The sequence below is a fragment of the Podarcis pityusensis genome (genome assembly GCF_964106645.2).
Source record: "Podarcis pityusensis genome assembly, chromosome: 10".
NCBI lineage: Eukaryota > Metazoa > Chordata > Lepidosauria > Squamata > Lacertidae > Podarcis > Podarcis pityusensis.
In genome coordinates, this window is record NC_138035.1 from 13,704,564 (window position 1) to 13,727,576 (window position 23,013).

General features: G+C 45.5%; 1 protein-coding gene across 7 annotated transcripts in view; it reads right to left on the reverse strand.

The window, feature by feature from the left end:
- The window catches only part of SOX5 (SRY-box transcription factor 5), a 764,489-nt gene that overhangs the window by 34,915 nt on the left and 706,561 nt on the right, over positions 1-23,013 (reverse strand). For all 7 annotated transcript variants that reach the window (XM_081022783.1, XM_081022784.1, XM_081022785.1 and 4 more), the window contains 2 exons: positions 21,966-22,140; positions 10,169-10,341 (listed from right to left, as the gene is read on the reverse strand). In XM_081022783.1, the coding sequence (XP_080878909.1) occupies positions 10,169-10,341; positions 21,966-22,140 (348 nt within the window). The remainder of the gene's footprint in view (positions 1-10,168; positions 10,342-21,965; positions 22,141-23,013) is intronic.

A 23,013-nucleotide genomic window follows, 5' to 3' on the forward strand; every position in this document is an offset into this window, starting at 1 on the left:
GCTCCTGCTGCAAGCCCTCCTTCCAACAGCATCCCTTTGGTCAGCTCCCCCCCTAACATTAAGGATAACATGTTCTCTGGAAAGTTGCCATCTCATGATGTTTCCACATTCTGTACCACTTCCCTGGATACCACAGGTGAAAATTTAGAGACATACAATGTGGTTACATTGCTACATGGTGCTAGTTGTACAACCAGGGGCAGCCTGTCCTGTTCTGCTGCCTGAGGCTCAGGACCAAAATACTTCAAAGGACTGCCTCTCTCTATACAAATCAACCCAAACCCTGCACTCAGCATCTGAGGCCCTTGTCTATGTCTCCCCCCCACCCTGCAGAAGAAGTCCAGAGCGGGGCAACACAAGACAGGGCCTTTTCTGTGGTGGCTCCCCAACTGTGGAATGCTCTTCCCAAGGTGTCTCACCTGGCACCATCATTATATATCTTTAGGAGCCAGGCAAAAACTTTCCTCTATATATAAACCAGGCCTTTAAGTATCTGTAGCCTTTTAGAAGTGGGCAGGGAGTTTTTATTATCTCTCCCCCACTTAGTTTTATTATATCTATGTGAGTTTTGTTTGTTTGTTTGTTTGTAAGTAAGTCATTTTGGGTTGCCCTGGGCAAGATAAAATGCCCCCAAAATGTAATAAATAATAATATTTTTTATTCATGTTTTCCTGTAAAATTTGCATTTGTGTACACCATTTTTGGTTGATGAACCATGGAACAGGATTCAAAGAAGTACAGATTTAAAAGTATAAGTTGTATTTTGGGATTTGGGCACCAGGTAGGTACTGTACTGAGGTTCTGCCCCAGCTTTGGAATGCACAGTCTTGGCCATATATAGCGTGTTTGAATTTCATTCTACTCCAGGCCACGTGGAGAAGCAGATAATTCTTAACTCTACAGAGGGCAAGGTGAAATATCTTTAATGGCTCCTAAGCATCACTCTCTCTGGATGTTAAACTGCACTATTGGAACAAAGCTTTTTCAAAAAGTTATTTTTGTTTAGATACAGAAAGTATCAAGCTATAATTAACTGGAGGTGACAATTATAAATACAACTGTGTCCCCAGGTTTCCAAGAAACCAGAAAAATACACAAGCCGGGCACATGTTCGTTCTCTCTCTCTCTTTGGTTGAAACTCTTCCAAGAAAAGTAAATATATTTTAAAAATACACTTTATTGCCTTCTCAATTAAAATCTGAGCTGCATTCATTATATGCGTGCACATAAAATGAAATTTATTTTCTCCTACCCGGGTAAGACTACTGATCACGGGAAGACACATTAGTCAAGACTTATTTACAGATCTCTTCTGGGGGGGGGGGATATATACATATTTCTAGGTTGTTCATTTATCGTGGGTGGCATTCCAGAAACAATTGCCTGGTGGAATATCATGGCCACACGCCTTTTCTTGATAATGTGTTGACGATTGTGATGGTAGCATTTGCAGCGGTGATTCATACAGTGACATCAGCATAGCTGGATGTTTTGTGGAGTTTCAGAAGCAAACATGTCCATGTTCCCTGCCCGCATGGTGCTAATAACAACAATAATAGTAATAATGTCCACAGTTGCTGGCCAAGTAAGGTGAAAAGGGGTCTATAGTTCATCTTGTCCCTGCTACCGGGAATAATTTAGTTGAGGCTTGAACTGGTGGGACCATCTGCATTTGAACACTCCTCCATATACAGTGGTATCTCAGGTTAAGTACTTAATTCGTTCTGGAGGTCCCTTCTTAACCTGAAACTGTTCTTAACCTGAAGCACCACTTTAGCTAATGGGGCCTCCTGCTAATGGGGCACGATTTCTGTTCTCATCCCGAAGCAAAGTTCTTAACCTGAAGCACTATTTCTGGGTTAGCGGATTCTGTAACCTGAAGCGTATGTAACCCGAGGTACCACTGTACAGCTCCCCCTTTAGCCTTTGAAATTTCCCCTGCCCTGAAAGTTTGCCTCAAAATTCTCTCTGGAAAACATTTGATCTGCCCTTACATCTCACCCCACAGCATAAAAGATCACAGACTGAGTAAAGGCCACAAAGCTCAGCCCTACTCCACTGATGTGGGGGGCCTGCTGCCCGGCAGAAGTCACCAAGGGAAGACTTGCCTCCATCACTGACCGAAAAAGATTTCCAGTTGCTTAGTCCCACTCCACTTCCTTAAGAAGATGTAAGTGGAGACTCTGCCTAACACGATGCCTGGGAAGAGCAAGGATGAGGATAGGAAATGCTGCCTGAATACTCCTAGTTCCAAAGGGACACCGAAGCGGCCAAATACCAGGCAAGATGGCAGGAACATTGGCACTGTGTGGGCACACCAGCAGAGTCAATCTGGCATTCCCGGTGGTGTGTCCACACACAGGCAATGCTCACACTCTACTGCACCTCCGCCTCTTGATAAGTGGCCATGACTCTGTTGCTGGGAGGTCAGGTGTATAGCGCCTATATAAATACCATGGAGCTTTTGTTCCTCTACTAGATCTGAGTGTGATTTCATTTTGAGAATCTTCTCTGAGGTGCTTTGAGAGCCTCTTGGGGCTATAAAGCAGGGTATAAATGTTCTATATGGCCATACTAAACATTTGAAGCACTATGATGCTACTTTAACATGCATGGATCAAGGGTCGAGAAACCAAGCCTTATGAGGAACGGTTGAAGGAGCTGGGTATTTTACTCTGGAAAAGAGGAGGCTGAGAGGAGATATGATGGCCATCTTCAAATATCTAAAGGGCTGTCACATGGAAGAGGGGACATGCTTGCTTCCTCCTGCTCTGGAGGCTAGACTTGAACCAATGGCTTCAAGAAACGAGATTCCATCTAAACATCAGGAAGAACGTTCTGACGGTAAGAGCTGTTCAACAGTGAAACGGACTCCTCGGCAGGTGGTGGACTCTCCTTCCTTTTTTAAGGTTTTTAAGCAGAGGTTGGATAGCCATCTGTCATGGATTCCCACATTGCAGCGGGTTGGACTAGATGACCCTCATGGCCCCTTCCAACTCTACAATTCTATGATTTCCCCAGAGAGTTCTGGGGACTGTAGATTGTCAAGAGTGCTGAGAGTTGTTAGGAGACCCCTATGCCCCTCGCCAAGTTGCAATCCCCAGAGTTCCCTGGGAAAGGGGACTGACTGTTAAACCACTCTGCAATTTGGGAAACCTAAGAACTCTCAACAAACTACAGCCCCCAGGATTCTTTGTGGTGGAAGCCATGGCTATTAAAGTCAATATGACAGTGTTTAAAATAGATGGATATGGTCTTAACGAACAAACAAGCAACAAGCTGGACTCATGTTTTTTGTGTGGGTTCCTTGGGAGTCCATGGAAACACCTCACCCATCCTTGTGAAGCTTTGCCGGTCCTACTGAAAGGCTGTTCGCTTCCCTCAGAATTCCTCAGATGTTCTTCAGAGCATTAGCCACCAAGTTTACCTCAGAGGTTTGCTGGGGTCGGGGATTTGGGGGGGTCGGGGAGGAATCTGGTGGCTGCTTGCCTCCTTTCAGTGCATAACACTGAAAGGGGATCGCTCTTCCCCACTCGGAGACGAAGGCATGCAAACGAGCAAAGGAGACGAGTTTGAGACGGAGCTTGACAACCGAAAAGTGGCAGACGAAAAGTGGACACAGATGAGGGCTGTAGCTCCTGTTACTTAATCAAAAAAGCTGAAGTGGAGTCACCAGGGCCGTCGCAAAGTCATGTGTTAGAACAACAGCTGATCTGTATTAAAGAAGATTAACTCACAGTGCCACGGCGGAGGGCCCTGGATTATTTTATGTACTTCCCTTGCCATACAAGCCGTCAGCACAATTACTGCCCTCCGAAGTGAATGACTGATCTGTAACCACAGCTAAACAGCAGGCTGCTTAGGGGCCTGGCCTGCTTCATGAAGATGGATTTCCATACCATCAAAGCGCTTTTAATGGGCTCCCTGATCCCGACCACAAGGCCCCGCTTTGCAAGTATATAGGAGTTGGGATGAAGGCTCCCTGTCCAAAAGGATTTGGTCGGTTGTCACTTGACAATTCCCAGCTAGCGCAAGGGAGGAGAGGGAGAGGGGGCCAGCGGAGGAGGAGGAGGAGATAGGTAGACTTGTCTCTGCTTTGGAGGATTAAGAAGAAGAAGGAGAAGAGAGAGGGGAGTACAGATGCTTTCTAAATGCAACCAACTGCTGTATCCACAGCTGAATTCAATGTGCTTAACAAATAACGGCAATTTAGCTATGCTTGCGAGGAATAGCTTGAGTCACTTTGCATTAGCATCTGGCTGAGTGTTAAAGTCATTTCTACATGGGGAGCAGAGAAAAGGAATTTCTGCTCCGAGCATCCTTTCAAGAATGCTTAAATATTTGAATATAAATTCCTTTGTGCTTGCGATCACTTCGTCTTATATCTGACACTCCATTTTCTCCCCGCGCAGCACCACTCTCCCCACCTCCCTTGCTGGGGCTCTTCTATCTGTAGCACCATCAACACTCACTCTTCATTTGCAGCCCCCCCACCTCACACCGCCCATGCTCTTGCCTCCCCCCCCAACCAAAGCTGCCCTTTATTCCTCTAAAGCAGATCTTAGGTGGTGAGAGATGCCTATTATGCCAAGCACTTTTTGTCCTCCAGAGTTCCTCTCTGGAAAATGCCCCAAATTGCAGCAATTTCCCCATATTTTACACTTGGGGGGGGGGTTGCACACAGAGTACGTTCCACTTGTGGGGCTGCTGCATGGGGAGGTCATTGCTGAGCTCGCTGGGAGCATCAAAAAAGGGGGAGAGAGTTGGTTATTGGCGAATGAGGCACTTTCCCCTCTGAAATCAAGAGGGGATTCTTCTCTCTCACCCACCACAAAAAGTGGGCCACACTACATTCATTGCTCAATTTGTGTAATAAGAGAGGCCAGGAAATTTGTCCTGAAGTTACCCTCACAATGTGGTTTCCCCTCTAATCCTGTAAGTGTCTGGGATGGCAGTTAAGTAGGTTAGGAAGTCAGGGTCAAAACTGAGATTGCGACAAATGCATGACTTACACCAAACATGGCACCCACAGAGCCACTCCCACCCCCCCATTATATCTAGAAGAGCTTTTCGGTGTGTCGTGGCAGCAGCACAACCTTCCGTGACTCCCTGCTCACTGCCAGCCAATAACATGGAACAGTGGCACACAAAATGCAGTGACATCACAGCCAGATGTTCTGCCAGATGTTGGGGAAAGCTTAAGTGCAATTTTCATCATCAGCTGCTGCTGCATGCTCATGATGGCATCTTGCTTAGTTCTTACTGGTAAGAGAAGGCACTCTTTACATGCTTAGGGGTACCCTTTTTATTACCACTTCACCTCCACAGGGATGAGTCCTCGTGCTCAGAACAACTTCTGGGGCCAAGTCCAAGTCATTTTTAACTAATCTTGCTGCACACTCTTACCGAGCCAGGAAAAGTACAAAAAGCTCAGTTGGTTAGAGCATGGTGCTGATAATGTCAATGTTGCAGGTTCAATCCCCGTAAGGATGCATATTCCTGCATTGCTGGGGGTTGAATTAAACTGTAAGCCTGACTGCCTTATTGATTGTTATAAACCTCTCTGGGAGCCTTTTCAGTGGGTAAAAACGCTCTAAATAAATAAAGCCAAGGGCCAAAAATGAGCTGCAGGGTACTGTAGTTATAATGACCAGGAGGCTCATATGGACTTTTCATGGGGATATATTTCCAGGACCACAGTAGAGGAGCAACAGGTTAAGTCACATGCTATGGTCTCAATCAAGACCAGTGATAGTTATTTAATGTCCAAGAATCAGGTTATTTCAATAAGTTGCTCTAAGGAGGCATAGGCAGGGCTGGGTTTTGATGTGAACTTTCAGAATCTGTGACATCACACAGGATCTGACATGCTGAGAAGGATCAGCTTCTGTTAAAAACGAACAGCTTCTTCCCTGTGATTGTTTAGAATGGATCAAATAAAACTCAAAAAGAGTGTGCTGAAGACCTGTGGTGCATTTTGTTTTACTGGATGTTACTGGGTGAGAGAGGAATGGGAGGTCTGCTGTTTTCAGAAGAAGTGGCTTAATGCTCCAGTAATATTTAATTCTGGTCTTAAGCTACCAGTTTCACAATGCTGTGCTGTGAATATAACTCTGTGCACTGATAACTGGAGAACAGTGATCGCAATAAAGCCTCTGCAATCTAAATAGCTAAGGTTTGGGTAAACATCAACATCAACAACAACAGTTTTATATCAGCCTTCCTCCGAGGATCACAGGGCAGCTTACAATAAAAATAATCTCCCACAAAACTACCAGTGATCATGGATCTTTGCTTTTCAAAGCTTATCACAATCTACCAAGAGGTGTACAACAACTATGAATGGTGTAGAGAAAGCAGACAGAACAGTTTTTCTCCTTCTTTCATAATACTACAACTTGGGAACATCCAAGAAAGCAGAAATGTTGGGAGATTCAGGAAAGACAAAACGAAACACTTCTTCACACAATGCATAGTTTTAACTATGGAACTAGCTCCCAGAAGAGGCACTGATGGCTACTAGACATGATGGCTTTATGGTCTTCCTCCATGGTCAAAGGTGTTGCGCCTCTGAAGACCAGTTGATGGGAATCACAAATGGGGAGAAAACGCTGTTGTGATTAGGTCCTTCTCATTAGGCATCTGACAGGCCACTGTGAGAACAGGAATCTGGACTAGATGGGCCATTGACCTGAGCCAGCAGCGCTTTTCTTCTATCCTCAAGCTAATACTTTTGACCATCTTGAACTCTCCTGGCCTTCCAAGTCACACCTATTTCCTCCACCTTCCCCTTCTTTGCCCTCCCTGTTCATGAGAAGAAACAGTATGTTGTGAGAGGGCCCTGGACTCCAGTAAGCTTGATATTTTATGCACGGAACAGTTGACGGAATGGAGAACTCTTCCCCAACTGGGGGCCCTCCAGCATAGCTGTCAACTTACAGATTTGAAAATAAGGGACCAGCAGCCTCAAAAATAAGGGATCAGCAGCCAAAATAAGGGATTTCCTGGGCACAGATATGTTCAACTTCTGAGCCCCTCCGAGCCAAAGGCAGAAAGCCCAGCCAGCAGCCAAATGAAGCCTCAAGCGGTGGTTCCCACAGCGCAGCTACCCGGCAAAGGGAATGCAGCAAGGAAAACCACCGTCACCTCTCCTCTGGGAAGCGCTGAGCAAAGGCGAGTCCCCAGGCAACGTGGCCGATTTGATCGGCACAAGGCATGCAAGCTCCACCCCCCAGTCATTCTTCGACTCCTTATTGGGTGAGCAACGTAGCCAAGCAACACAGGTGGAGCCTCCCTCCTCCCTGGCCGGCAGGGAGGGAGGGAGAGGAGCTGCTTCCTTTGAAACCCAGGAAATTTAAGGGACATCATCAATAAGGGACAGCAGCAGGACACAGCACTGGGATAAGGGAGTTTCCCGCCAAATAAGGGATGGTTGACAGCTATGCCCTCCAGATGTGTTGGGCCACAACTCGTGTCAGATCCAGACCACACGGGGAATGGTCAGGTGTGATGGGAATTGGAGAGCACCCTGTTGAAGAAGCCTGTCATGGAGGCTGAGGCCTGCCGCCATCATCTTCCTCCCTCTTTCCTTCTATATATTCTGCATCCTGTCTGGCTGCATCAACAGCGCTTTTGATATGCAAATCTGGAACAGTGAAGCCGAACCAACAATGCATGTCCGAACCCCAAGTTCTGTGTTTTCCTCAGCTGCAAATTTGTCTCTCAGACAGGATACTTTAACACAGCTGCACTTCTTTCCCCTTACAGATGTGACATTTTCTTGAAAGAGTGTTTTCAGGGTTTTCGCTCTGCCCCCCCTCCACACCCCTTGTCCTGGCCAACAGCTCTCAATTTCCAGTGTTGTGAAAGTGGCAGGGAAAGGCAGCAGCGAGTCCATTCACACACTCAGCAAGGGGCAGAAAAAAAGCCTGCACTGTGAAAATTCACAGGGGAGCCGGGGGCGAGGATGAAATACAAGGAAACCAAGGAATTCACATTATGAGAAAGGCAGTAAAAGCATGGCTATTTTTTTAAAGGTGTGTGTGTTTCCTATTGCTCTAGCCCAGGGTTCAAATTCTTTCTCAACTAGGAGGTTCGCAAGATGAACAATTTCCTACGCAACCTCCAATGTGGCGATACCCTGTTTTCCATAGCTGTCAACCTTCCCTTTTTTTGCGGGAAATTCCCATATATCCCGTAGATATCCCGTAGACTGTCCCTGGGACAGGTGAGGCTGCTGATCCCTTATTTTCGAGGCTGCCGATCCCTTATTTTCAAATCTGAAAGTTGACAGCTGTGCTGTTTTCTCTAAATGAGGACTATATTAAGTCAGAGCTGCATAATCTCCATTTTTGTTTATGGGAAGGCTGGGGAACCTCCAGGTGCTGTTAGGTCTATTGGACTCCCATCATCCCTGACCGTGGACCATGCTGGCTGGGGCTGGCAGGAGTTGGAGTCCAAAAACATCTAGAGGGCCACACCTAGGTTCTACACAAGATCCATGTCAACTTCTACATGAACCAGCAAAGATCAGCAGCCAGCTATAGTAGCAGACACTAAGTTTTATTAAATTTATTATGCCTTTCCTCCAAGGACCTCATTGTCATCTCCCTCTCTCCTCTGCATCACAACAACTCTTTGTGGTAGGTTGGGCTGAGTGGGACTGGCTGGACAGAAGCTTCATGGCTGGGTGGAGATATGGTCTCAGGCCACCTCGCTCTTAGCCAGGAACTCTAGCCACTACACCAGTCAAGAGCCCCAGCTGAAGAGTACAAGAGCCTAGCATTTCTGGGATTGTGTGTTGTTGTTGTTTTGCTGTGTCATCTAACATGACTCATAAGAAAAACTCAAAAAACATGCATGACAGCCTGACGTCACCAGCAGCTTAGCCTCCGTGTCAGCAAAAGCTTTTGCTCCCAGAGAAGCTTGAATAACATTATTTTCAAATCCAGCTCATCTCCCCAACACATGTATTTCCAAAAAAAGAAGAAGCATGTTTTTTTCCACTTGGACCAAATACTTCAAGGATCACCCAGGCATAATACGTATTGACAGCATGGACTAGCGCTTTTTTAAAAAAACACGCACACCAAAACACTCATCTTGTTACATTCAAACACACACACCCTTGCAAAAGGGCTTATTAGGGCTTTCTTCTTTACCTTCTTTGAATCAGTGTGTGGATTACATAAATAACGAAACTGGCAGAGTCTGAACATTGCAGAAGAAAGATAAATTGGAGAAGCCCAAATATAATTTCTTAAGCCCCATATCATACCATATCGCGGGTGGCGCTGTGGTCTAAACCACTGAGCCTCTTGGGCTTGCTGATCGGAAGATCGGCAGTTCGAATCCCTGCAACGGGGTGAGCTCCCATTGCTCAGTCCCAGCGCCTGCCAACCTAGCAGTTCGAAAGCATGTCAAAGTGCAAGTAGATAAATAGGTATTGCTCCGGCGAGAAGGTAAACGGCATTTCTATGCGCTGCTCTGGTTCGCCAGAAGCAGCTTAGTCATGCTGGCCACATGACCCGGAAGCTGTCTGCGGACAAATGCCGGCTCCCTTGGTCTATAGAGCGAGATGAGCACCGTGACTGGGCCTAATGGTCAGGAGTAGCTTTCCTTTCCTTTAGCTTTAAGCCTCTATCAGTGGCTCAAGATGCCCCTCCTATTATTTATTATGCCATCCTCACCCCAATCTTCCTCCCAATCTCATCCCAAGGTACTCAGGGTGGTCTGAATGGTTGCCTCAAAACAACCCTGTGAGGTAGACGATGGTGAGAGGCAGTGACTGGACCAAGGCCCTCCTCAGAACGAGAGGTGGAGACGTACCCCTACAGTCACCAAAGCTCAGTTCAAAACACATCCAAGCATAGAACTAGAGGGGACGTTAATTACATGATCTTTGATAATGCTTCCTGCTCTCTTGGGTAGAGGATACAGCTTGGTGTGTGTGTGTGGAAAGGTTGTGTGGCAGAGGTAGAATTTAAATTCATTGCCCTATCCATTTTTATTTTTTTTGCCTCTAGCATGTGGCCCCCAAAAGAGAATGCAGCCCTCCAAGCAGAAAAGCCCCACCGAACCCCTGTTCCAAACAGAAAAGCTGGCACAGAGAGCAGTCAGGTGCAACAATTGGCAGCTGAACTGCCAAGAGGATTCTTGGGAGACTGACCTTGTCTGTCCTGCAGTTATTCAGACCCAAGTTGTTTGTCACAGCAACCTTTCCGTCGAGCACCTGTTGCTCCCGCCGTAGCTGCTCCTTCATCTGCCGAGCCTCCTGGATCGCCTTGGTAACAGCATCGTGGTCATTTAAGTACCCTGACGATGTGATAGAGGAAAGGATATCTAGGCACGGGGTGGAGGGGAGAGAAGGGACACAAACAGAAGCAAGGTTACCAGGAAACATTGCGAGCGATTATCTTCAAAACACTCAGGTGGCCTTTTTTTAATGGACGCTGGGCAATGAGCAAACTCATCAGTTGCTAGTGCCTCGAATTAGGGATGGAAACACCCTGTGGTATAAATGATAAATGTGGTATTTGGTTCATTCTTCAGTCAATATATGGAAATAAAAGATCATCAATGGTATCAGGAGGCTTTAAAAACAAGTTTTGAGGATGCTAAAAAACTACTTTTCCTCGCTTGGCCAGATAGCATAAGGAAATTGTTTATTGTGTGCAAGATCAATCAATCAATCAATCAATCAATCAATCAATCAAACAAACAAACAAACAAAATGAATTTTACTCCCCTTTGGCAGCATGCCACTATTATTCCTGTTTTATAGACAAGCTAGGAAAGAGACTTCCAAGAACACGTTAAGACTACAGAGCCGTAACAAAAGCCCTGGAGATAAAGATTATGGGTCGGTCCAATGCTTGCCATACTCCGAGTAGGCCCATTGAAATTAATTGGCATGGCCATAATCCAAGAAAACCTGAGGACTGCATTCCTAGAGAGTAATCTGTTGTGGGCTGTTGCGATGGGTTGGGGGGAAAAGAAGAAGAAGAAGAAGAAGAAGAAGAAGAAGAAGAAGAAGAAGAAGAAGGGAAGAAAAGATGGACCAGCCACTTTTCTCTCCCTTTGACGCCCCCTTCCCTTCTAGCTCCCTTTTTGTGGAATGCTCTCCCTAGAGAAGCTCGCCTGGTGCCTTCATTACATAACTTTAGGCACTAGTTGAAAATGTTTTTCTATGACCAGGCCTTTCCTTTGGCTGATTAACATTCTATGGACTTTTACTTTATTTATAACTTTCATTTTACAACAAACAAAAAGCAAAAAACAAACAAACTTAAAAATCAAGTTATTACATATATCACATTTCGACTCCCCTTTCCCTCTTTCTGCAGCTCCTTATACTTATAATATTTTTACTGCATTTCCAAATTAAACCTAGTCATTATTTATCACATATAATCCATAATTGTTTAATATCACTGCAGGCCTTTACCTTAATCCTGCTAATGTCTTAATCTGTTTGCAAACCATTCTACGGCCTTCTAAATGTGTTTGTGGGGTGTGTTACTGGTTTGTTTCTATTTTTGTTTTGTTAGGTGTTTTGAGTTCAAATTCTGTATTTTTATATCGTGAACAAACAACAACTCCACCCCACTCCAGTCACCTCTTTTCTCTCCATCTCTCGCTCTGCCCTCCAGGAAGCCCCCAAGAACAGATTTTGGGGGCACACAGGGTGAAGGAGAGGAAGTTCCATTCCACAAGTGGAACTCTGTCCTGGGCACAACCCTTAGTTCTGAGCCAAACACTCATTAAACTGGGCACCAAGCGAGCAGTCCAAGGGAGCCCATTTCAGCCTTTGGGTAGCACTCCCCCAAAGGCCCTTTCCTAACCTCTGACCACGGACAGCAGCCCTTTGCAGACTGCTCACCTCGCCTTGCCAATGCTACTTATAATCTAAGTCCGCTGGGATAGGAACTAGGTCAAGTTCTGTACAGCGCCTAGCACACCTCATTGCTGCAGCAAACAAAATCCCATGCAGCAAAAAAACTGGAGCTATAATTGCCTTCCTCTGAGCTGAGCTTATTTAATTGCAGCCTGTGTGGCAGGAAGAGAAAATCAAAATATCTTACACCCGTTTCCTTAAACTCGCAAATCCCTTAATAAACCACAGGTGATGATGCTTTTGCTGTAAGATATGGCGGCTGAGCGGATAAATCTCAGCTACGGAACGTCACTCGCAGCTACACAAACGCACACACACACACACACCTCCCTACGCCACCTGTCACTCAGAAACACATAAGGCACCATAGTGCCATGGACTTTAGATTCCCGCTCTGCTAATTCTGGGTCAGATGTTTATTCCTTGGCTGCAGTTCACACACACACACACACACACACACACACACACACACTGTTGAGGAATAAAGACCTCCAGACCCCAATCTATTCAAACAGATGGGGAGGGGGAACCAATCCTAAAATCGGCCATTTCTCTACCTGTCTCTCCGTTCCTCTTAATCTGGTCACTTTCTCTATATCTTTTAAAGCTAGGGCATCAAAGTTGCATATTTATTGCATTTTATATTTTTTCTCTCCCTTCCGAGAGCAGCCTTGAAAACTGCAATATGAAATTGCCCGGAAAGGGGGCTTCTGTTTGTGACATGAGGCTAAATCTAACCAGATCCATTGGTGAATTGTAACAGATGGAGGGGCTGTTAGACAGAAGGCTGGCACTAATCACACGCAAAATGACCGGCTTGCCTCAACATGTTCCATGGATTCCAGCAAACTTTACACCCTAATCCATTTTTAGAACAAAAAACATCTGGGCCATAAATCCTCTAATCTGCCAAAACACGCTATTAAATCCCATGATTTGTTGAAAAACACTAAGATTAAAGAAAGGAAATATAAAATGGCTAACTGCCGCGTTAGGAAAGTGTTATTAATACTCTTTTCTTTTGTCTCAATTATGAATGTTCTGTTCCTAAAGAGCCTTGTCTAATCATGTCACATTACACATCCTTGCCGTATTGCTTGCGCCTTCTATCTGATCTGCCGATTGCCAAAGAATGTACAACATTGTCTCCTCGCGCTCCGCTTTGAAATGTTACGGGGAGAGAAGCTGGTGTCAGGTTCGTCTGCGGCGGCACTGCTGAGAGGTTGTTGGGTTGTTGCTGGTGTGTGTGTGTGTGTGCTTTTAAACGCTTCGGAAAAAAATAAAATTGTTTTGAAAGCAACGGAGTTTGGCAATTCCCGCTTCCTTGGGAAATCAAAACCTAGGCGCTTGGGAAGCCTCCCAGTTTGAGTGGGCAGGGGAAGCCTTGGTTAGCGTTGATCTCCGCATTGAAGGTAGTGAGGGGGTAGCAAAATTACAGCAATATTAGGTGGCACGATGTGCTGTATCAGATGGAGCAGGCATTCCTTGAATGCTTTAGGTTTGCTTAAAAAAACAAAACACCTAACTGCAAGGGCAGTAGAAGGCTAAGATATCGCAGAAGCCTGTTCCTTTGTGAGCTAGCTTTCGACAAGCACTTGCATTCGCTCTTCACATCTGAATGAAGACCCCACGCTTCCCCCGGCACTTTAAAGTGATGTTGTCCTTTCTATTGCATGTGTAGAACAGGCCCAAGCTATTTATTTTTGGGACTTTCTCAGCCCAAGACTGAAGGTGGGTCGATTATTTTTAAATTCTCTCCAACATGAAAAAACAAAACAAACCCCCAACTGCTTGCATGTAATAAACTAGCACATCAGGGAGAGGCTGAACAAAACCCTAAAACTAAATCTGAGCCCAGGACAAAGTAAAAAGGGACACCTTTTTGAGTTTGTGAAAGATTGTTATATTGTTGTTAGAGTATGATGTTTATAATTATTATTATAATTTTGTTATTAGCTTTGGTTATATGCTAGTAACTGGAACGCCTGAGTTTCTTCCTTTTCTTGATTCTTAATGAATTTTCCCCTAAGTAAATTTAAAAACTGGGGTAGGAATCCACCTTTAGTAGTCAACAGAATGTACTATCCTAAAAAATCTCCATGTTTGCCTTCTTATTTATTTTGCTTAAGAATGAATATCGATAGATTTATGGGAAAGTAGATATCTATAATATGCTGGGATGCAAATGTTAAGAAAATATCATTTCCCCCCTCTCTTCTCTTCCTTCTGTTATAACTTTTTTTTTGTTCTTTATTAAAAACAAATTACAAAACAAACAAAAACCTACTTTTCTACTTCATTATTTTCTTTAAACGTGGGACAATATTCATTCCCCACACTCCTTAATTCCAAAGCAGCATTTGCCTAAAACCTCTAGATATTTTGCTGGCTGGAATTAATGGAAGTTGTCGCCCAAGACATCTTGAAGATACCAGGTTGGCAAAAGCTGGTCTAAAGTCCAGGTGTCGACTCTCTTGATCTACTTTGCCATGTTATGCTTGCGAGGTGGAAGTCTCTACAGTGTGCTACTTTCACACACTGTGCAGGGAATGTCGGAGTGCGGCTGCTCCCCGCTGCAGCATTGCATCTGGTGGAAAGTGGGACAATGCTGACCTAAGAAGGCACACACTTTCCCCACATGGCCTGGGGCTTCTGAGCAGGGCTGAGGGAAAGGTAACATACCCAAGGGGGCCCTCAATCCACCATCACAATCTGCATAATGCACAGAACAACGCTTAAAAGCTGTCAACGGAAGAGACAGGTTGCAGGGAATTAACGGGATCGCGGAACTCGTATTTCAGGAAGGCTGCGGCTCCAGTCGACATTTCGGAAATCATGTCCTCCCCCCAGAGAGCACGCGTTGCGGTGAGATCATCAAGATTGACCTCACTGCTGTTGTGGGTGGGAGCAATTGGATAGCCACAACAACCCGATTGGTAGTCCCTCGGTTGCTGGGGTAAATCTGGGCAATGGGATAGTTTCATGCATTAACCGAGGGACCCATATATACCGCTGCACATTGCATTGAGCTTCCTCTTTTTTGCCTTCTGCACCGGATCACCTGCCCACCCTATATTTAGGGTTCATTACGTGGGTAGCGCTGTGGGTTAAACCACAGAGCCTAGGGCTTGCCGATCAGAAGGTCGGCGGTTCGAATCCCTGCAACGGGGTGAGGTCCCGTTGCTCAGTCCCTGCTCCTGCCAACCTAGCAGTTCGAAAGCACGTCAAAGTGCAAGTAGATAGGAGGGAGCCTGCTCGGCAGGGGCTGGGTCCTACCGCACCGGCGATGCGGGGACCCTTAAAAACCACGGCCACGGAGGCCGTGGACATGGAGACTCGGCTGGCACCGCTAGCGCCCTCCCGACTCGTGAAGGAGCCTTTTTAAAGGCTACGGATCGGGTGCCGGGGAGAAGCGTGGTGCTTTGAGTCCTCTGCTATCCCTGCCGAGCGAAGCCGCATGCCATCCGGCGGAGAGCGCTGACTTCTTCCATTGAAAATTCGGACTTCTTAACAATAACCCGTGAGTAATTTGGAAACCGGGTTCAAAAGGAGAAAAAAAAGAATTTTTTTTCGGATTGGACACGAGCGGGGGGGGATCCAAAAAGGAAGTCAGTCCCCCTCCCTACTGTAAACCTTCCAAAACAAGGACGGGGAAACCAAGGTCCAAAAAGATTTGTATTGCTGATAAAAACTAAGAATTCCACGATGGGGAACTACAAGAACTGTGCTGGAGGAAGAATTGAGGGAGAAGGGAAACGTAACCCCCCCCCAGGGAACCGGGGTGATTGAAGAGAGAGCCTGGTGAAAAGAGTCGGAGATTTTGACAGCTGTCAAAGTAGCTGTCAAAGTCGGAAAGCAGAGAGGATTTTATTATGAGAACTTTGCTGGTTAAATTTGTTACAATTTGCTATAACTCGTTAAAACTTGGATACAAAATGGCGAAAACATGGATAACAATCGGACTTTTGGACTAGAGAAAACAAAGTTACAACAATCCCCCTAGAGGAGTTTCGGGACATTGCAAAGATGGTCGTAAGTGGAAAAATACCATTGGAATTTTACAGGACTGGTTATCTTCTGGGAAAGCTGCAAAACGGAAATAATATTTTGTCTACAGGGTGTTCAGCTAAAGGAGACAATAGAATTTTCTATTGAAGAAAGGAAGGGACTGAACGCAAGTTTTTGTTCCCGAATAACAATAATCCCTGCAGAGTTACTAAACTTCTGAATTAGAACGTTTTAGCAGCGGAACAAGAGGAAATTGGACTACAACTTGGAAAGAACAATGGGGGGAGTTTTATTAAAGATCTGAAGTTAAATGTCTTAAAAAATAACTATAAAAAGAAAAAGCCAGCAAGGAGTTGGGGGAAATAGGTGATTTATGGACTTTAAGAATTCCAGGCGGATAACATGGTTTGGTGGTCAGGGGGAAATTAAACCGGGGACAGGGGGGGGAGAACTAAAATCCAAAGGCTTGTCAACTTTTTTTTTCTGAATTGGCTCTTTTTCATCTATTATACTTTTTATTTCTTATTTCTTATATTTCTATTGTGTGGGGTGTCCTTATCATTAAAAAAAGGGAAATTGTGGAATGAAAATGGGGTGGGCCCTGGGGAGAGAACTTTTGTCTTTTATTAAGGGTATTGACGAGGAGTGTATAAATTTTAAATTCGAATAATGGTCTAAACAAATTAAGTTTCAATTAGAACTGAGAGCTTGTGGAGCCAACAATATGAAAGGGGAATATGGTAGGGGTGGGGGAAGGGGGGAGTCCCGGAAAGTGGATGTATGAAAATAAGGCTTTGAATGTACTTTAATCTTTACTTTCTGTATTTTTGAAAATTTTAATAAATATCATTTTAAAAAAAAAAAAAAAAAGTGCAAGTAGATAAATAGGTACCGCTCCGGCGGGAAGGTAAATGGCGTTTCCATGCGCTGCTCTGGTTTCGCCAGAAGCAGCTTAGTCATGCTGGCCACATGACCCGGAAGCTGTATGCCGGCTCCCTCGGCCGATAAAGCGAGATGAGTGCCACAACCCCATACCTTTACCTTTATGACCTTGCTATGCCGTTGTGGGTCATCTGCTTTTGGGACAGGGGCCCAGTAGGAATTTTTCCATTTGGCTGATTGGCTGGTGCCACTTGGGTTTCACCTGCCGCGTAGCAAATCATCACAACTTTGTAAGGTTTGGTGGTTAGGCATTGGTTCAAGGTGGAGTGAAGGGGAGGTTGTCACACCTGCCCCTCTCATGTGCAAATGGTATTCTGTTAAAGGAATCCAGGGGCTCGCCTTGCTTTTGTCTGATCCCATTCCAGGAGTTAGGGCCATGCCAGAGCCCCTAGGAGCATGTGGGGTGAGCTTGAGTCTGACCCTGGTCCAATGCTCCCCCAGGATGTTTTCCCTTACTGACATCTAGCAGAGTCCAGGCGTCAGTGCTGCCCTGCTGAGGTCAGGTGCAGCTAGTCGGGAAACAATGCCTAAGCAAACCACTCGTGATCTGTAATCAATAAAGTTTGGCCAAAATTATGCCCATAACCTTAAACTAAATTCCGTGTCAATTGTGTCTTGATTCATTGGGGGAGGTCTTGGGATCTGAACACGCAACACCTCAAAATCCCCTCAGGATGTGCAGAGAAGGGAGTCCTGCTTTACAGAACAATCACAAGTTGATCTTTGAGACCGTCATAGGACACTTCAGGAGGAGCCATTTAGAGCTATTAGTTGTACCAAATGCAAAGTCTTGATAGGAATGCTTTAAATTCCACCAAGGTGGAGCTGCTGTTGGCAGGTGGTTCGCCAGTTTTTGGAGACAGTGCTGCATCTGTTTCTGATGGGGTTTCACTTCTGAAATTTCGCTTTAGGGTGCATGTGTAGGAAGCCCAAGCGGGCTACCAAAACATAACCTAAGGCTGGTGTGACAGATATGGCCTTGGCTGGCCTGGCCAGTTTATGGATCACTATTTTGGCTATTTGGATCACGATGATGAATTGTATGCGAGGGTGCTGTTCAGAAACTTCAGGTAAAACAAAATATGGCAGCCAAGTCACAAACTGAGCTTAGGCACATGCAGGAAATCGTGGCAATCTTAAAAATGCTACTAAGATGTTCCTCAAAGACTCTTCTCCAGATTCTGTGTTTGGAAGTGAAGCCAGTGATGATCAGTGGCAGGAACGTGCCGACTCTCAAATGCTGTACCTAGAGAGGCTCAAGTCTGATTATTTTTGGCACCAGGTGAGAAGCTATTTCTGTTTGCCTGGGCATTTTTGTTTCTGAGCTTTGACAGATTTGACTTTAAAGGAGAACTGAATCAACTTTCTCCCTCATTCTGCTTCTAACCATCTCTTCCTGACTGTAACTCGAACAGCAACCTGGCCGCAGCCAGAGATTTCCCAAACTTAAAGGAAAGAAGAAGGAGGAGGAGGAGGAGGAGGAGGAGGAGGAGGAGGAGGAGGAGGAGGAAACCAGGCTCCATTATCCTAGTCGGCACACACCACGATCCCCTTCAGTAACCTCAAAAAGTCCCTTTCTATATCTGTCTCACAAAGATATACGGTGGCGAAGCCCATGTCATTAACAATAACTTAAATATGTTATCTTTTGGTCCACAGTTTCCCATGGTTTATTAATGGTATAACACATTAATTCTCCTTACAAGAGTGACCTTTACAACTCCAGTCATCCTCACAGCTTTTATCCAATTACATTATCACTCATTACAGGTACAGCCTTTCAAAATCTACATTTCACTGAAAGGGAGGGAGGGAAATGGCAAGGATTCCAAATGCAGGGAAGAGACCAGAAAGTGGGAAGGAAAAGATTTTATCTGGAAAATTAAGAAGTGCGTGCAGCTACTCCGAGGCTCGTTGAACAAGCTTAAAAGTGCCTTTGAACGTTGGATGGGGGGGGGGGAGTGTGTCTGGATTGCAGTTGTGGGTGGCAATCCAACAGCTCTGCTGGTACCCTCACCCAGTGACACCAGTGTGCACCCAGTGCTCCACCCCATGCGCCCAATGTTTGAAACTGTTCTAGGCGCATTTTGCCACAGGAAATTTCATTAGCGCGAGCAGTTTCTGAGCTCTGGGTGCAGTACTGCGCCTAAGATTTCAGATTAAAACTGCAGACTAGGAGGAAAGAAGGACCTTTTTTTCTGCCTCCCCACTTCCAGCTACTCTGTGAAGACTGGAGAAGAGCCCCTCTTAAGGATATTAGGGGGCTGGGGCAGGGGAAGGTCTACTAGACCATGTGAAAAATGAACATAATATTTTAGCTGCAGTTCATTCATTTTCAGCTTTGTATTCTTGTTATATAAAAAAAGTGTGCTTTTACATTCCATGCTTGTCTTTGTCCATGGAGTTTTCTTGGCAGGGATACTGGAGTGGCTTGCCGGTTCCTGCTCCAGGTGGATCACGTTTGGTCAAAACTCTCCATTATGACCTGTCCATCTTGGGTGGCCCTGCACTGCATAGCTCATAGCTTCTCTGAGTTATTCAAGCCCCTTCGCCATGGCAAGGGAGTGATCCATGAAGGGCATCTTAAAAAGCAGAGACATCACCTTGCCAACAAAGGTCTGTATAGTTAAAGCTATGGTTTTCCCAGTAGTGATGTATGGAAGTGAGAGCTGGACCATCAAGAAGGCTGATCGCCGAAGAATTGATGCTTTTGAATTATGGTGCTGGAGGAGACTCTTGAGAGTCCCATGGACTGCAAGAAGATCAAACCTATCCATTCTGAAGGAAATCAGCCCTGAGTGCTCACTGGAAGGACAGATCCTGAAGTTGAGGCTCCAATACTTTGGCCACCTCATGAGAAGAGAAGACTCCCTGGAAAAGACCCTGATGTTGGGAAAGATGGAGGGCACAAGGAGAAGGGGACGACAGAGGACGAGATGGTTGGACAGTGTTCTCGAAGCTACCAGCATGAGTTTGACCAAACTGCAGGAGGCAGTGGAAGACAGGAGTGCCTGGCATGCTCTGGTCCATGGGGTCATGAAGAGTCAGACACAACTAAACAACTAAACAACAACAACAACAGACATTCCATTGATGCGGCCATATCCTAGGTTTAAGGTGCCTGTTAGCTCCTAGCTTTCATATCTCAGTTTCTAACACTGCATGCACCAGAGTAAACATTTCCCTTGATGAACATGAGGGGGGGAGATGTCGAGAGCTAGCATTATATCAAAACCAGGGGCGCTTTTTTATTATTAGGGGAAATGTGCTGCGGACTATGGTGGGACTGCGTTTGAAGACGCTCAGAAGCTTCAACTGGTTCAAAATGTAGCAGCCAGACTTTTGTCCCGTGAGAGGTGTTCTATTACTCTCTGTACCTAGCTAGATCTGTTGCTATTTCAATGCCCGGCCTTTACCACCCTGCAGAGTCTGGAAATAGTATACGTTAGGGAAGCTCCTACTGCCAGAATTGGTGTGAAATTTTAAAAACAACAATAATAAAGAGAATAGATAACGGAGGGGCTGAAAACATTGGCGAATGTCACTGTCCCCCACAAGCACTCAGTTGGGCATCATCCTTTTTTCCTTTTGATCCCCTTCCCCTGCAAATTTTGAAGCCAAATTTTTTCAAGGGAGAACTTTCAGCCCAGTCCTAGAAACTCGCTTCCTTTTTCTAAACGAGAGCTTAAAATTAAGGACCCACATTAATCCTCGAGGAAGTTAGGTTCTCCGAGGTTTCTTTGGCAGAGGTTATTCCTCTGATCTCACACGAGTTCTGCATTAAAATAGCTGCACTGGTTGCCAAATCTTTCCCAAGCTGAATTCAAGGTGCTCTTGGTTAGTGTTTATAGCCCTAAATGACTCAGGCCCCCAAAACCTGAAAGACACCCGGCTTCTTTCCCTGGAGATTCCTGCATTGCAGTGGGTTGGACTAGATGACCCACAGGGACCCTTCCAATTCTACAACACTATGATTCTGTGACCCCCCCCTCCAGGTGTTAAGATTCAGCACTGGCCCTCTTTGTTGCTCCACCGCACTCATAAGCTCTGGGTGGCGGCAGCCTGAAAGAAGGCATTCTCTTTGGCAGCCCCTAAGTTGTGGAAGTGAGAGCTGGACCATAAAGAAGGCTGATCGCCAAAGAATTGATGCTTTTGAATTCTGGTGCTGGAGGAGACTCTTGAGAGTCCCATGGACTGCAAGAAGATCAAACCTCTCCATTCTTCAGGAAATCAGCCCCGGGCGCTCACTGGAAAGACAGATCCTGAAGCTGAGGCTCCAACACTTTGGTCACCTTATGAGAAGAGAAGACTCCCTGGAAAAGATCCTGATGTTGGGAAAGATTGAGGGCACAAGGAGAAGGGGACAACAGAGGACGAGATGGTTGGACAGTGTTCTCGAAGCTACCAGCATGAGTTTGACCAAACTGCGGGAGGCAGTGGAAGACAGGAGGGCCTGGCGTGCTCTGGTTCATGGGGTCACGAAGAGTCGGACACAACTAAACGACTAAACAACAACAACAAGTTGTGGAACTTCCCCCACTTAACAAACAAACAAACAAACAAACAAACAAATGACATCTTCATTATACAGCTTTCAACAAATGCTGAAGATGTACCTGTTTACCCTGGCTTTTGATACTTGAAATGTATATTTATTTTAGGATCCCCTCTCCGTCCATATCTGTGACTGTAAATTGTTTTGAACTGTTTTCAGAGTGGTGCTTTAATGGTTGTAACCCACCCTGGGACATTAGGGTTAAGGATGAGATCTTCATCATCAATACCATCAGTTCTATTTTTCCAGAAGAAGAGGTGCCGGAACTCGCAATGAACACCTCTCATAATAATAATAATAATAATAATAATAATAATAATAATAATTTTATTATTCAGTCCCCGCCCATCTGTCTGGGTTTCCCCAGCCACTCTGGGCGGCTCCCAACAGAGGACTAAAAACAGAATAAAACTTCAAACTTAAAAAAGACTTCCCTTCTCTTATAATGGCAATAGCGCCCACCAGAGAGGTGCCAGAACTAAGTTCCGGCTGGAAAAAAAAAGCCTTGATAATCATCATCATCATCTGTGCTCCTCTCTGAAAAGTAAAAGGAAGAAAACTTACCTATTGTGTTGACTCTGGCAGAAGGACTGGCTAACGTTGCTGGTATAGATTTGAGCGAGCTGCTCCCGCTGTTTATTCTCAAGGGCGGCATGTGAGGAGAGGTGGGTGATGTGGGAGACTTGCTGTCTGCTGTCTTGGGTTTTGCTGAGAGGTTCAATGGCTGGGCCACGTCGTCCTAAAATGGGCATAAGAAAACCAAGCAGGTGAGACAGGCCATACTGCTGCGACATATAATAATTAAGACTCCAGGCAAACCTCCCTGGGGAGAGAATTACACAAATGGGAAGCCACAGCAGAAAAGTCCCGTTCTCATGTTGCCGCCCTCCGGACCTCTTGTAGGGGAGGCACATGAAGAAGGGAACATCAGATGATGTTCACAGGGTTGCGGTCGGTTCCTTATGTGGAACAGTTGAAGGAGCTGGCTATGTTTGGCCTGGAAAAGAGGAGACGTCCATATTATAGACATCTTCAAATATCTCAAGGGTTGTCACATAGAAGATGGAGCAAGCTTGTTTTCTCCTGCTATGGAGGGTAGGACTCAAACCAAAGGAGATTCCAACTAAACATCACAAAGGACTTTCTGATAGCAAAAATAGTCAGAAAGCTGTTTGACAGTGGAACAGACTCCCTGCCTTGGAGGTTTTTAAGCCAAGGTTGGATGGTTATCTGTCATTGATGCTTTAGCTGAGAGTCCTGCACTGCATGCCAAGCTCCTTCAAGTGCTCCTCATAAGGCTTGGTTTCCAGACCCTGGGGCATCTTGGTGGTCCTCCTTTGCACATGTTCCACTTGTCAACATCCTTCTTAAATTGTGGTTCCCAGAACTGGACACAGTATTCCAAGTGTGGTCTGACCAAGGCAGAATAGAGTGGGACTATTTTACACCCCTTGATATGGGCACCACACTTCTGTTGATGCAGCCTGGAATACCATTCCCCTTTTTTGCTGCTGGATCACACTGTTAACTCATGTTAAGCTTGTAATCCACTAAGTCCCCTAGATCCCTTTTGCAGGTGTTCTCTGCCTTATATTTTTGCATCTGGTTCTTC